Below are 16,345 nucleotides of genomic sequence, written 5' to 3'. Positions count from 1 at the left end.
CTGCGAACCGACCCTCACGCCAGTCACCTACCACGAGCCAGCGTGGCCCACTTCATCAGCCTGGAGGAGGGAGAGAAGACGGGCTTCCGCCTCCACGTTTGAGGCTATCGGCTCTGGCTCACTGACGTCTGAGGCTACTGGCGCTGGCTCGGGGACGGCCGAGGACTCGGGCTCACTCACAGTGACATGCGTGGGCTCTAGCTCGCTCACCGTGGCTGACGAGGACTCGGGCTCGGTCTGCGAGCCAGAGCCCACGCATGTCAGGGTGAGCGAGCTAAAGCCCACGCATGTCACTGTGAGCGAGCCTGAGTCCTCGTCAGCCACGGTGAGCGAGCCAGAGCCCACGCATGTCACGGTGAGCGAGCCAGAGCCCACGCATGTCACGGTGAGCGAGCCAGAGCCCACGCATGTCACGGTGAGCGAGCCAGAGCCCACGCATGTCACGGTGAGCGAGCCAGAGCCCACGCATGTCACGGTGAGCGAGCCTGAGTCCTCGTCAGCCACGGTGAGCGAGCCAGAGCCCACGCATGTCACTGTGAGCGAGCCTGAGTCCTCAGCCATCCCCGAGCCAGCGGCAGTAGCCTCAGACGTCAGTGAGCCAGAGCCGATAGCCTCAAACGTCAATATGCCAGTGCCTGTAGCCTCAGACGTCAGTGAGCCAGAGCCGTTAGCCTCGACCGTCCCTGAGCCAGCGCCAGTAGCCTCGACCGTCCCTGAGCCAGCGCCAGTAGCCTCGACCGTCCCTGAGCCAGCGCCAGTAGCCTCGACCGTCCCTGAGCCAGCGCCAGTAGCCTCGACCGTCCCTGAGCCAGCGCCAGTAGCCTCGACCATCTTCTAGGGCTCCTCCTCCCGAGCTTTCCAGAGCTCCGCCTTCCGAGCTTTCCAGAGCTCCGCCTTCCGAGCTTTCCAGAGCTCCGCCTTCCGAGCTTTCCAGAGCTCCGCCTTCCGAGCATCCTGAGCTTTCCAGGGCTCCGCCTCTCAAGCCTCTCGAGTCTTCCAGGGCTCCGCCTCTCGAGCCTTCCAGGGCTCCGCCTCTCAAGCCTCTCGAGCCTGCCAGGGCTCCGCCTCCCGAGTCTTCCAGGGCTCCTCCTCCCGAGCCTTCCAGGGCTCCGCCCCTCAAGCCTTCCAGGGCTCCACCCCTTGAGCCTCCTACGGCTCCGCCTCCTAGGCCTTCCTCGGCTCCACCTCCAGAGTCTTCCAGGCCTCCACCTCTAAAGCCTCCTACGGCGCCACCTTCCTCGGCTCCACCTCCTGAGCCTCCCTCGGCTCCGCCTCCAGAGCCTTCTAGGGCCCCGCCTCTGAAACCTCCTACGGCGCCACCTCCCTCTGCTCCGCCTCCAGAGCCTTCTACGGCTCTGCCTCCCGAGCCTCCTACGGCTCTGCCCCCAGAGACTCCAGAGCCTTCCAGGTCTCCACTCCTAAAGCCTCCTACGGCGCCGCCTCCCTCGGCTCTGCCTCATGAGGCCCCAGAGCCTCCCTCAGCTCCGCCTCCTGAGCCTCCAGAGCCTCCCTCAGCTTCGTCTCCAGAGCCCCTTGCAGCTCCGCCCCCAGGGTTTCCTGCGGCCTTGCCTGCGCCTCCTTCGGCGCCACCACCCAAGTCTTCGACTGCTCTGTCTCAGAAGTCCTCCTTGGTTCCGCCAGCTCCCCTAGTGGCCACTCTTCCCCCCAGGCCCCTTGAACCAGTCCTAGCCCTATGGCCACCTCCTAGGTCACCTAAGCCTGTCCCTGTCCTGGAGCCACACCCTAGGTCCCCTGAACTGGCCCCTGTGCTGCGGCAATCTCCCAGACCTCCTAGACCAGTCCCTGTCCTGAGGCCGCCTCCCAGGCCCCCTGGACCTGCCCCCGTCCGATGGCCACCTCCCAGGCCCCCTAGACCTGTCCCTGTCTTGTGGCCACCTCCCAGGCCCCCTAGACCTGTCCCTGTCTTGTGGCCACCTCCCAGGCCTCCTCGAACTGTCCCTGTCCTGTGGCCACCTCCCGGGTCCCCTGAACCGGCCCTTGCCTTATGGCCAGTCCTTTTGTGCCCCCATGGACTGCCTGATTGCCCCTTGTGCCCCAGTAGACTGCCTAATTGCCCCTTGTGCCCCCATGGACTGCCTAATTGCCCCTTGTGCCCCCGTGGCCTGTCTCATTTCCTGTTGTGCCCCCGTGGTCTGTCACCATGTCCCTTGTGCCTTCTTGGTCTGTCTCTGTGCCCCTTGTACTCCCTTTTCTCTGTCTGTGTTCCCCCGGGTCTACCCCCTCACTCCTTGGGTTTTGCTTTAGGACCGTCTGGAATCTGGTCCTTTTAGGGGGGGTTCTGTTACGTTCCTGTTCCTCTGCCCTGTGTTCTCTGTCACGCTATCACGTTTATGTCACGTTTCCTTGTCTGTTCCGTGTTTTCCGTTTCACCCGTCACCATTCACGCTCCATGTCGTGTTTTCCTTGTTGTTCGCCCCGCGTTTCACTGTCTTTGTCCAAACTACATTTCCCAAAATTCCCGGCCTCCGTCACTGCCTACACTCATCAGTGTTTTCACCTGTGTCTTGTTCAGTCTCCACTTTGTCTGTGTATTTAAACCCCAGTTCTTTGTTCAGTCCCTGTCGATCGTTGTTTGTATGTTTATGACGTTTCATGTCGGTGCCTGTTTCTACTCGTGTTATTCGTGTTCCCTCGTGGTTACCCTGTTCCCTGTCGGTACCGTCCGAGGTTACCCTGCTGTTCGCGGATGTTCATTTCTTTAATGTTGTCAGCCTGGTCCGTGTTCCCTACCCGAGTTCTTAGTTATGTTTGAGTTTTGTTTCATCGTGTTTAATCTGTTTCGTGCTGTTTAGTTTCCCGTTTTCCCATCGTGGATTTTCCTTTGTGTTTACCTTTTGTTTCTTCTGTGTCAAAACCGCATTTGGATCCGCACCTCTCGTCTGTCTTGTCCTGTTTCCACACCAGTTATAACACTTATATAGTGTATGTTAGTATTTAAATATGGGTGCAAATAGTATCTACCATTATTTGCAGCAGGGTTGGGGCTCAAATAATGTCTGCCGCTATTTGCACTGGGGTGTAAATGGCATTTACCATTATATGCACCAGGGTTCAAATAGCGTCTACCTTAATTTTTTACTCTAAAAACCGTTTTTGGGTTCCCACACAATAATTTGTGTTCCCTTACAATAAGTTTAGCTTTCCTTGCAATTATTTTGGGTTCCCTCACAATAGATTTATCCATCCCTTTTGAAAATTAGCCATTACTACAGCTAGATTAATAATAGTTGATCTATGGTATTTTTAGGAAAACCATAGAAACCACAAAATTGACCATGATTTTACGAGGTATCTTAGGAAGTAGCATAATTAGGCTGCTTACTTTTTTTAACAGCCTTAATGTCGGGATCATTCCTTTGATGCCTAAAAATGCTGCCTTTGGAACAGAGTTTATAGGTTACATGCTCACACAATCCATTTTTTCCCTCACAAATGCTCTAATAAATGCTAGGCTTCTTAACAGATTCTAAAATATTTTTTTAATTGTACATTTTGATGTGTTTGGGAGTTATTTGCATGCTGCTCTCCTGAAACATTCCTTCTTTTCCAATCTTTCGGTCTTTCAACACCTGCTCTCTTTTGTGGGGCAGACGCACATGGTCCAATCCATCTCTTTGTCCAATTCTCTGTTAAGTCTTTTTCTTTTCATCCATCCTTCCTTTCGTGAAGATTTATTCCAGCATTACCCTCTCTTTCTTTCCTTCTGTTTCCTTTCTGACCTTTATTTCTCCCACTTATCCTCCTCTTCTTGTTGGGAGGCACTGAGCCATCCAGTGGCCGGAGTTCTCCCCTTTCCTCTCGGCCGGACACCCCGACCCTCTCTCTGACCCCTAAACATTTCCACATCCCAGGTAGGAGCTGGTGCATCCATTAATACATGTGTTCATCTCCCTATTTCTGCCTCTCCTGTTTGTTTGTTTTTTAATGCTCCCATTCTTTCATTTCAATTCGTCTTTGCACCCTCCCCTTTGTGTTTTAAAGAAGTTTTTTGCTTTTTCTCATTTATTGTTTTTGATTGTTGATTTTGGATCATTTATTCTAAGTACATGTATTGCTTCATACAGTATAATGAAGAAGTTCTAGTCAAAATTTATGTGCATCAGTTTTCCCCAGATCATGATTAGCAGTCACTGATTGGATGATTTGAGCGTCTTATCTGTGACTTGGTTTGAAATGTGTCATTGAAACTAGACCTTTATTTTTAATTTCACAGACCAAGGCATTAACATGTATAGAAAACCACCAATCTACAAACAGCATGGTATGGTTGCTTAAAGTTTTTGATTTTTTTTTTAAAGATTTACATTTAAGATGATTTACGTTTGAATGAACTTTACAGTATTTATGTCTTATGATATCTATATATAAAATGAAAAGACCATAAAACACAATTTGTCCATGCCACAGGATTATTGTTTTTTGGCGACTGTTGTTCTGGTGTGTGTGTGTGTGTGTGTTTGTACATGCATGATATCTGACTATGATTTGTATTATTTATAAATGTTTGTTCATGTGCATTGGCTCATCCATCCATTAATATGGTTATGATGCTTGTCACATCACATCCTGGGTTCACATGTAAGTATCATTTGTCGTCATAAACTTTTCTCATCACTTTTGTCTCTTTTTTTTTTTTTTTTGCCTCCTAACAACTGATGCGCCCACAACAAGAAACTAAACTTCCTTCTTCTGTTAACAATCAGCATTAAACTTCTGCCTTGAAATCGCATGAAGTAACATCTTACCTGATCCCATAACAAATTCTCAGATTACCATAACAAAACCTCAGATTGTTGTGCTTTAACCTCTTTCTTGCTTATTCAAAAAATCTTCAATTCCAGCTGGTATCAGTAAACTAAATGGCAGTCTACATTCTCTGCTCACTCAATTTATTTCTATTATACTTCACCACAAGTGTTCATACAACAGCAAGTGTGCTCTATAATGCCACTTTATATAGTCCTGTATTAAATGCAGTACTGGCCTTCAACATATCAAAGCATTTGACACTATATTTTGAATACAAGCCGTTGGTGTTTTACAGATAAATCAATTGAAACATAAAAAGATAAAACATTTGTGGCTGCAAGACCACAAATAGTAAGCTTAATAACATCAAGCATATTCAAAATATTTATTGTCTGCATGTCAAAGTACTGAAATGTCATGTTTTGAACTGATTGGCCAGCACTGTGCTTATTGTTAGCCAATGAGAGCCGGTCACTGATAGTCCAGTTCCCCCCAAAATACTGATTTAGATTCAGCTTCCTTGGTAGCCCAAAGCAAGTCTGCTGATGGCATCATCAAATCTTCCAAGTTCCCTGCTGCCCACGCCCCTCGCCCGGACGAAACCCCAAAGATTGAGACAGACTACTGGCCTTGTCCTCCATCCCTCGCTGCTTTAGGTATGCTCCTGCCACTGGCTCCTCCACGCCTCTTGGCACACGTACAAACCTGCTTAAACAAAAACTCTTGGATTGAGACCTCTTGGATTAATATTGTTGTTAATTGTTATTAATTTGGTTTCTAATTCCCATAAATCTTTTCTCCAGAGCCAGTTGTAGTGGCAGTAAATTTGAAGAACACTCTAGGATGCTATAGGTGGCTTTACATATGGAATTTCCAGCACTTAGAAATCAAAACCAGCTACATTTCCAATAAAATGTATTTCACCATTCAGACTGATCATGTTTTAATTGTTATTATTATCATCATTTATTTCACGCATGTTGCCATTTGATCAGATCTTATTTTTCATGTGCACTGTATTAGAGAAATAAAAAACAGGTTCCGATGCAGGTCGCCATGTATACAGTGACAGTTGTCAGTTATCTCAATCTTCTTTTCCTTCTTTTTTTTTCTTTCCTTCTTGTTTTATTCAACCATCTTTTCCTGGTCCTGGACTGGCAGGCTCAGATGGAAGGAGTCGCTCACGGGACGAGGAAGAGGAGGAACAAATTAAACGCAGACATCTTCAGGAAGAACATCTCAGCAAGGTCCAGGACACCTGTTACTATAGAAACCAATCCTTTAATGTGCATTCATTATCAGAAAATGCTTTTATTTGGAGTCAAAACAGCAATATAAATGCATACCAAGTGGGGACCACTAGTGAAAATATATATTGTAAATTGTTAGTTCATGATACCTTATGCATTAAATAATGTTGACAAATGTAAACTTATTGTAAAGTGTCCCAGATTTTGATCTATTGCACTCTCTGTGATTATGTGGCTGACCCTCTTTTTCATCCATAGATCCAGTCAGGTCTTGGGAAGCTTATTCTGAAAGAGGAGATGGAGAAGGACATGAACAGAGAGAGACACACTCGGAGCGTGGCCGCCCAGCGCTTTGACTCTCAATATGCTAACTGTACCATAGGTATAATGCCACCCACTTGGAAAGCAAACACCACAAAAATAGCTTTACTCTGGTATTAATATATAAAATGATTCTGTCCTCTGATGTAGACTCCCAAACGTCCAAAACCTCTTCTCTGCCGGGATACGGACGAAATGGCCTGCATCGGGTAAGTATCAGCCATTGATTGGTTTTTCACCAATAGGGGAGAATGGGGCTAGTTGCCACTTTTCCTCAGTATTGGGGCAAGCTGTGCTACAATAGTGGGGCATGTTGTCACAGATTGTGGGGTTGTCACAATGGAAACTGCATTTAAAACCCCACTATAGGCTTTTCAGCTAAATTTAAACAGTTAAACAATTATGAAACACAAAACAAGGTAACACAAAAATGTCAAATCATTGTGATTTTTTAATTGTATACATGTGTAATGTTTAAAAGAAATGTAACAGCTTGCCCTGACCAGTCATTTATTAAAAATACCCTTAAACACAGTTTAACCTTTAAAATACACTTTGCATTATGTAGTTGACCCTTGCCTAAATGCATGTCAGCTTGGTTTGTTTACCCAACAGCTATAGCAAATATGATTATATTGACATTTTAGTTTGGAGGATAGTTTGGATGGATTTGGTGTAATTTAATGCCATGCCTCATTTACTTACAGCCCCAGTCAACAGAACTCTCTCAGTATAACAGTTATGGGGATGTATGTGGAGGCCAGAGAGGTAAAATACAATGATTTTACTGTATATACTTCTAATAACTGTGATAATGAAGCTTTAAATAATTTCATGGGATTTCATGTCTTTTTTCTTTTCTCATTTTACAGATTTCAAGGTATGTGATTGACACACATTAGGCACTGAGCATGTGCATCAGCAATCATGCACATATGGAAGTGAAACCATGCTACATTACATGTAACTGGAATGGCACTCATGCCCTCATTGCTATGCTTGTGTCTGAGTTTGAGCTACTGTATGGGGAAAGACAAGAGCACAGTCAAGGGTTTTCAAAATGCTCTCCCACCCTTCTGCACTGAGGCTACAAAACAAAGCACATGAATAATTGAGTTTCCAACCTGGCTAGATCCACCTCCCTCGGAAAGTACTCGATACAGCACAATGTTAGGAATTAGATCCAGACTATTTCCCAAGGTTCTGAAATCTTCAAAACAGTTTTTGTTTTCTTTTATCATTTGCATCACGTGTATGTGTTTTGTTCTATAGCCCACCCAAGATGCCCAAGATTCCATTGCAAGAATGGACAGGGGAATGTCTATGCCTAATATGTTGGAATATAAAGCAAGTATCCCAAATATTTTCTTTCTTGAGAATTCAGACTTTTCTCTCTTTTCCATCTTGTAATTGCTCCTCTGTGTTCAATAAATAATCACCCCCTCTCAAAGCCAAGATTATTCATCAATCAGGACTGTTATTTTGGCACTGCTTCACAGGCGATGGTCAGTGGATAGAACAAGACTAGCATTACTCGCATATCTTCCATTGCTATGAAATTATGTCATCACATGACATACCTGTACATACTCACAAATGAAGATCTGCTGTTTTAGAAGAATATCTCAGCTCTGCTTGGTTAAACAGCTGGAGTCATATGGATTACTTTTATGATGCCTTTATGTGATAATTGGATCTTCACAGTTCTGGCCACCACTCACTTGCATTGTATGGACCAACAGATCTGATAAATTCTAAACATCTTCATTTGTGTTAATGATAAGAGAATGTTCATTTTTGGGTGAACTATCCCTTCCAAATGGAGTTGCAAAAAAATCAACTTTTTCAAACAGGTTTCCTGAACACTCCCCTCCTCTGCCATTGGTCATTCAAACAAATAGTCCTGCCTCAAACATGCGGCATTGGTTGAGCTTATGTTGCTGTGTTGGGAGGGTTGGGATGCTCAAACAAACAGAGCAATGTTCAGTACCACAAAGTGTTTGCATTTCAGCATAATCAGCATAAGAATTGCTTACTTTTAGTTGTATGGGCAAAAGTATTTTAGCATAACATAAATGCAACACCTTTAACTGTCTGTGGGATTGCTAGTAGCACTATAACACTTTCCTATATTTTACTTATATACTCACACTTTCTCACACGCAAGATTCACCTATTGTTTGTGCTACTGCATGCCCTGTTGCCTCCTTTGCACATAGCCCCTTTCACATTCCATGTGCGCTGTATTGTAGTGTTTTGGCAAGAATTGGTGTTTGTGTGCTAATTGTTAGAATGTAATTACTGATCATCATTCCTACACCCAGCACTGCTTTCAGCAATTCATTGTGTTTGGCAAATGCCTCGCATAGCATTCTCCATAACAACACAATCCCTCCTTTTGTAAAGGTGTACCCATATGAAATGCTCACTGTCACCAACAGAGGGCGTACTAAGCTCACGAAGGATGTGGACAGGACAAGACTGGAGGTAATTAGCAGGAAAGAAAATAGTTTCTAGTGTTCCTGTAGCTCAACTGGTAAATGGCATGGGTTCAATTTCAATAGAACTGTATAGTGTGTATACATGTATATGTACTGTATGTGTGTGTGTGTATATATATATGTAATATACTGTATTTATGTACTGTATGTGTGTGTGTGTGTGTGTGTGATATATATATATATGTAATATACTGTATTTATGTACTGTATGTGTGTGTGTGTGTGTGTGTGTGTATATATATATATATATATATACACACACATACACAAAAAATTATAGATTGAATGCTCTGTGAGTTGTTTGTAAAATGTAAAAAGCCAATATCTTCACATAATCCTATGAAAGCAATGATTTATAATCTATATTTATAAACTATGTCTCCCATTTTTCTCTCTCTCTCTCTCTCTCTCTCTCTCTCTCTCTCTCTCTCTCTCTCTCTCTCTCTCTTTGTGCACATCCCTTTTCTCCTTCTTTCTCCAGCGGCACTTGGCTCCCGAGACGTTTTTTGACATTTTTGGGATGGAGATCCACAAGTTTGACAGACTTCCTCTTTGGAAGCGCAATGACATGAAGAAGAAAGCAAAGCTTTTTTAGCTAGCCAATTGTGCATGTTTTAATTTATCAGTCACTCATATAATGTATTTGAGCTATAGTCCTCTTATTTACTTTTCCTTTTTATTCTTAACATGCACACACAAAAAAAAAAAAAAAAAAAAATCTTATTTTGCTTCAAGAAGACCACTACTTATTTTCCCAAATCTAGATTACATTTGAATGAGTGTTTGGATATAACCAACATGAGGCACAAGTGACCCTTTAAAGGGATAGTTCACTCAAATATTAAAATACTGTCAGCATTTACTCACCATAATCATGTTGTTCCAAATCCATGGAGAGATAAAAATAGGAAAGAAAAACATACATGTTTGTTACAAAATGACTAAGAGCAAATGATGACAGAACTTTCCTTTTTGGACGAACTGTCTCTTTAAGAAACGAAGAGACTTGATGGTTTGTTCTGCACTCATTAAACCTGCCTCCTGTAAAACAGGACTATAATTTTTTGGATGGGGACCTGGGGGCTGTCAGCAGGGATCTCCCCCTATAAATGTTATTATGGTGGCAGAGTTGTAGTAATCCCTGGAGCTCCCTACAGCTACAGACCTTACAAGAGCTTTGATGTTTGTTAAGAGCGGGAAGTGAGAGCTACTGAAGATGAGAGGCTTGGGCTCTACCTGCAGAGCCAAGGTCCCCTGGCTCATCTGGGCCCCAGGTCTGGAAAGCATTAGAACCTGTTGAAACTGAGATCGGCATCTTCTCCCACCAGCTCTCTGCCACCTTGTCATAATCCTCAGAAACCATCCTACATGTAAAGTATGTTCCATAGCCAAAGCCCATAACTGCACCTGAAATAGATACGTTCTTTATCTAAGGCTTCTTATTTTTTTTGCCCATAGACTTTTTGACTGATTAAAAAGCTGATATATTGTCTGATAGTCAAAAGGGGCATTGGTGATTATTATTGTTGTTTAGAATATTAAAATTAAAGGGATAGTTCACTCCAAAAATGAAAATTATGTCAGGACTTAAATAATTTTTTTTTCCAAACCCAAGCTTCCATGGAACAGAAAAGGAGATTTTAGGCAAAATGTTAGCCTCAGTCACCATTTACTTTCATTTTATCTTTTTTTTTTTACCATACAGCGAAAGTGAATGAAGGAGGATAAAATTCTGCCTAACATCTTATGTGTTCCACTGAAGAACGTCATAGGGGTTTGGAATCATGAGTGAGTAAATTATGTCCATAATTGTGTGAATTAACCCTTTAAATTAATTTAAAAAAAAAAAAACTGTTTATTATCGGGAGTTTCGCCAGTAGAGGTCAGGCTCAAGTCATACGTGACGATGTGTCCTGAACAGCGCCTTCTGAATCAGACAATCCATTTTATTATATTTTTACCACTGCTTGATCCTTTCTGCAATATTTAACAGCATATAATTTTGAATAAAGATGAAATTGCAAAGAAAGGCCTTTGAAATAACTGCCTCAGAGGTGTTTCAATACTGCCACTGTGTTGCCGCCGGATCGTCGGAGCTGTAGCCATAGCACTTGTGCCAGATGTAGATTTGATATCAGGGTTGTTTGTTGTTCAGTCACATTGCTGCCAAAATAATGCTGTTCCCATAGATACGAGTCTCTGATGTATTATGGGCTATTATTTCCAGCAGTTTCCTATGTTTCAAACAGGGTAAATGACAAAGAAATAAGACATATTACAGCGTCGTGTTTTTATAGGTTCACCAAACATACAAACGATAACTAGTGTGATTACTAGAACCAGTCATGAGGAGTTGGTTTTGATACCTCTGCTGTGTACATCACCCTTTTTCTGTCTGTATGTCTGTCTGTGTTTTAGTTTTTTTTTTTTTGGAGGGAAAGGTTTGATGAATATGGTGTATAAGCTCTAATGAGTAATAAAACTCTGCTTCAGATCATATTGATATCTGTCTCTGACTGACATAATCATGACTGTGTGGGAGACATTACATGAAATATATGAGAAATCTCTGTGTGAGCTTGTCATTATTTGCACTTTCTCAAGAAATGATCCCTGTGTGAAATGAGGGGCAGGGGCCCATCTTACGACTGGGAGGTCTGTCTGTTGAGTCCCTTGGAAGCCCCTTGGTGCTTTCCTTCATATTCTCAGCATGATAAATGTATGACCCCTTTCCCAAAACGCTCTCCTCCCAGGCCTTGGATTGAAAACAAGCCATGGCACGGTTACACTACAGCAGTCTTACTCTAATTGAGCTATTTGAGCAAGAGTGTGACTGAGGTAGAGTGTTTATTAGTATTTCTTGTCAATTATACCATTGTCACTCTTCTGAAAATTAGTAAAAGAAAATGATGCTTTCTCCATGTTCATCAGATTGTGACACAGTCCCACCAGTACCAAAAGATCACTCATACACAGACTGTATATTGTACACACAAGTTTCAGCAGAAAGAGGCTGTATACTATACCAGGGTGTCCTGCTGTGCACATTATAATGCTTAGTTTGTTTTATTAATTTTTTTGAGACCTCTTCATAACATTTTAGCATTTCAAATGTTTATGAAGGCTTTTCTCTACTGATGTTTGGCAATGGCTACTCATGTCTTAAAGGGGTAGTTCACTAAAAATGAAAATTCTGTCATTATTGACTCTTTCTGAACCTATATGACTGTGGGACGCAAAAGGAAATGTTAGGTACTGACAACCTCAGTCACCATTCACTTTCATTGAATGGGGGAGAGCAACATATAGTTGCAACATATAGTGGATAGTTTACACAAAAATGAAAAATCTCTCGTCATTTATTCACCTTCATGCCATCCCAGGTGTGTATGAGATTTTTAAAAGAATATTTCAGCTCTGTAGCTCCACACAATGCAAGTGAATGGGTACCAAAAATCTGAAGTTCCAAAAAGCACATAAAGGTAGCATAAAAGTAATCCACAATAATGTATTGGTTAAATCCATGTCTTCAGAAGCGATATGATAGGTGTGGGTGAGAAACAAATCAATATTTAAGTTATTTTTTTTACTGTTTTTTACCTCCCTGCCGAGTATGTGGTATAATGCATGATAAATGTGAATTGCCAAAAACAAAAGAAGAAAGTGAAATTGATTAATAGTAAAAAAAATAAATAGGGGTGGCTCACCCACACTTATCATATAATTTCTGAAGACATGGATTTAACCACTGAGGTCATACTGATTACTTTTATGCTGCCTTCATGTGCTTTTAGAGATTTAAAATGTTGGTACCCATTCACTTGCATTATGAGGACCTACAGAGCTGAGATATTCTTAAAAAAAATCTTAATTTGTGTTCTGCAGAAGAAAGAGTCATACACATCTGGGATGGCATGAGGGTGAGTAAATGTTGAGGGAATTCTAATTTTTGGGTAAACTATTACTTTAACACTCTTCAAAATGTCTCCTCTTGTGTTCCATGGAAGAAAGGAAAATGTTTGGGTGTTTGGAATAACATGAGGGTGAGTAAATGACAACAGAACTTAACATTTTTGTATTAACTATGCCTTCAACTGCAGTAGTTTGAGGTTTGGCATCAGCCATCTAGCTGCTGTATCCACTGATTCACAGGTTGTGATGTCTGGGTGGTTATACACTGGTCTTGGATTTCAGACCTCACAAGCCCATGTCAGGATTTTCTGCACTGAATTTGATGAAAATGTAGAGGTAATGAGGAGCTTCGCCTCCACTCATTAACCCAATATCTCCTAAATGTTCTCGGAATGGTTTGATGGATCATTCTCACACAAATTTGACCAGAAAACCTGTTTTTCCTTGTATGAGCCAGACTGAACCTGACCACGCAGTGTAGGAGTGGTGGAATAATATTGTTTAATGACATAACGCTTTCTTCTCGAGTATCCAGGGGAGCGGAGAACATAGTTTAATCAGGTGGCGCACTTTTCCTGACTGTTTGAAAAATTACACAAGGTGACAAGATGGAAAAAAAGACTGACAAGTATTTGGTGTTATTGTCAGCAGCCAGCAAGACAGCACAGTAGGTTAAAACTTCAGAAGAACCTGCTTTTAGGTTCTCCATCCTGGACACCCCTTATGAACACCACACCTGAGTAATTTCTATGCTGGTCCAAGCTGGTTTATGCTGGTTTGGTGCTGGTCTAGCTTGTGGACCACAATAGCAATGTTGTTCAACAGCTAAACGTGCGGGCCAAACATTGTGGTCTTTCTTAGGAAGCTGATTTGCTAAATCTACACCAGCCTCCCATGCTGGTGACCTTAAATGCTGCATTTTTCAACAGGGACACAATTGAATGATCCAGAAATTTCTTCCTCTGAGGTATGCATTCCTTTTATCTGCCTACTGCTTCAGTTGTTGTGTTCACTGAAGGGTGGCATCTCATCGCCCCTGTGCAATCTTCAGTCTTTGCTCTGACTGATGCACTTGGCACATCCTGAGCACCTCTTTGTGCACAAGGACTGTATTGGTGTTTTTGTGAGTGTATTACTATGTGTGTTACATAAGGTCTTTGAATCAAAAAGCCCCAGTGCTCAAATGGGGCTGAATCAGTGACCCCTGATCTCTGACTCACAGTTGTGGAATGTTCTTTAAGCTCCAACCAGAGGCAGGAGGATCTGCCAATGTCTGCACCCACCCACCCAATCCAGCTGATACACAACATTCAAACAATATTCCCACAATACCAAAGCAACACATTCACACTTGCCAAAAGTGAGTGACATGTTAAATCTGATCAGGTTTTTATGAGTACAACGCACCTACAGAACCACCCTGACCAAAAACTTTAACCCTAACCTAACCAATATTGTCCTTAAGCAAAATAAGACGCTAACAAAGCAGAAATTCTTACTGAAATGATGACATTGCAAAAATAAATAAAATTCAAGACAAGTTTTTTTTCCAGTAAAATTATCGAAACTTTCTTAAAACGTGATTTACTTGACAAGCAAACTTCCTTAAGATTTGAAGTCTTGTTTTGAGAGAAATCTAACCGAATCTAGTAAGATAAATGCTTAAAACAAAAAAACTGTTTGCCAATGGGGTAAGAAAAAAAAAATTCAAAGGAAAAACAAGCTTATTTTTCTTACCCCATTTGCAGTTATTCTTTTTCTTGTTCAAGTCTAAAATTCACTTAATTTTGTCAGATTTCTCTTAAAACGTGACATAATACCTTATGCCATTTTGCTTGACAAGTAAAGAAATCACGTTATAAGAATGTTTTGATAATTTTATAGTAAAACAAGACAAAAATAATACTTTTCTAAAGACACCACGTAATTTCGTCTTGCTGGGCTCTGTCCTCGGTTCCACGTCCAACACTCTTTGTCTATGAAGTGAGCTAGAACACAAGCTAAACACATTCGAATAAGTGAGTATATAGGTGGGTCTGTAATACAGTCATTAAAATATGTTGCTTTTCAAATGATACATTATTGTAAAAGTGTTTAGATATCATAACATAGCAGTGTGTGAGTTACAGAGCGAATCATTTGTGTTAATAAGTCATAATCTTCCATTGTAGTCGTGATTTGTGTGAAAGTGAATAAAACACACAGTTGTTGAAGCACCTGTAGTGTTCATTTTACCAGAAAACTATGGCATATAAAACTCAGAAATGTAGTTATAGGAATGTTCATTCTATGGTTGGCAGAAAAAGTAAGAGTAGTATGGTAGTATGCTATTCCAAACTTAGCCAGTGATTGTTTTCAAACAGGTTTCCGGGAACACTTCCCCTGTCTCTCATTGGTCGAACAAACAGGTAATTCCACCCCAAACTCACGCCATTGTTTGAGCCAGTGTTGCTGTCAGGCTGGTGAGGATGCTCAAAAAACAGAGTAGCGTTACAGTGTTAACATCAACCGTCAAATGGTTTACTTATAGTTGTCCCTATAACACTGGGATTGGAGAAAGTATTTTAACATTGAAATAGTTACAGGCTGAAGTTTAAAGTAAATCATAACAACATGCATGTACCAAAGCATTTCTACTCCTGTGTGATGGGTTTTATGCTCTGTGAGCATGAACAATATGACTCCCCTCATTTTTCTCTCCAAACCTTTGGGAGGCCGACCACCCTCTGTCAGGCCCCCTTCCCACCCACGTCTCACAGACAGTTTCTCATTCACACGTCCACCTCTAAAGCCACAGGATCAGCTGAACCAGAATACTGACTGGAAACTGGTAGATTAACAAATTCAGTTTGGATGGGCCACCATGTCACTCTCCATACTGATTCAGTTAGAGGGGATTACCCCGTCGCTCTGAGGTGAGTAACTCAACCACTGTTCCACAAATACTTTCTCATGTTCATTTGAATTATCAAGCCTTTCTAAAAAAGACTGGTCATTCATGTCCTAAATATTCATTCAGTGGAGGTCTCCAAACATCAGTTGTTTACAAACAGATGGAAGAATTAATATAGTCTTTGTACTAGTTAAAAGGAATTTGGTTATAGATACCACTGACCTACTTTCATGTTGACAAAACAAACACAGCATACTACGAAGTATGATTTATACACATTAAATCCACTGGTTCACAGAAAAGTTGTGATGGACATTTTTGAATTTCTGAAGCAATATTAAGATGGGTTAGGAAATCACAATGACTTAACAAAGATCACCACAGTTGGTTGCTTTTGAATGACATTAAAAATGATTAAAACCCTGGATAATAAATTATCTAGGTTTACCAGGGGGAATATGTTTTTTATAGATATTCATTAAGGTAAACTGGTCTTAACAGTAACAAGACCACCAACAGGTCAAAGCTACACATTTTAAATAGAGAAGCTTCTCCCTTTGACAGAGGAATGGGCTGCTTTTTGGAAACACTCACCTTATCAGGCAAGATCAAAACAATTCTCTGTGCAAAAGAAACAATAGAATATTTTAATATTTTTCTAATTATATAATGTAACCTCTACCCCTAATTTTCTTCCC

The 16,345-nt window shown here is 41.9% G+C and overlaps 1 protein-coding gene across 2 annotated transcripts in view; it reads left to right on the top strand.

The window, feature by feature from the left end:
* LOC127633212 (actin-binding LIM protein 1-like) overlaps positions 1-16,342 on the top strand; it is an 87,492-nt gene extending 71,150 nt beyond the window's left edge. Inside the window, exons 19-29 of one of the 2 annotated variants that reach the window (XM_052112139.1) lie at positions 3,780-3,872; positions 4,235-4,282; positions 5,280-5,426; positions 5,932-6,017; positions 6,279-6,402; positions 6,492-6,550; positions 7,049-7,109; positions 7,214-7,221; positions 7,614-7,688; positions 8,748-8,828; positions 9,324-16,342. In XM_052112139.1, coding sequence (XP_051968099.1) covers positions 3,780-3,872; positions 4,235-4,282; positions 5,280-5,426; positions 5,932-6,017; positions 6,279-6,402; positions 6,492-6,550; positions 7,049-7,109; positions 7,214-7,221; positions 7,614-7,688; positions 8,748-8,828; positions 9,324-9,437 — 896 coding nt within the window. In that variant the 3' untranslated portion in view covers positions 9,438-16,342. Of the gene's footprint in view, positions 1-3,779; positions 3,873-4,234; positions 4,283-5,279; positions 5,427-5,931; positions 6,018-6,278; positions 6,403-6,491; positions 6,551-7,048; positions 7,110-7,213; positions 7,689-8,747; positions 8,829-9,323 lie in introns of those variants that run through there. The other variant, XM_052112138.1, reaches the window with a different exon arrangement.
* The last annotated feature ends 3 nt before the right edge of the window (positions 16,343-16,345 follow it).

Source organism: Xyrauchen texanus, chromosome 40 (assembly GCF_025860055.1).
Source record: "Xyrauchen texanus isolate HMW12.3.18 chromosome 40, RBS_HiC_50CHRs, whole genome shotgun sequence".
NCBI classification, from domain to species: Eukaryota; Metazoa; Chordata; class Actinopteri; order Cypriniformes; family Catostomidae; genus Xyrauchen; species Xyrauchen texanus.
This window is presented reverse-complemented; position numbering and strand designations above follow the sequence as displayed.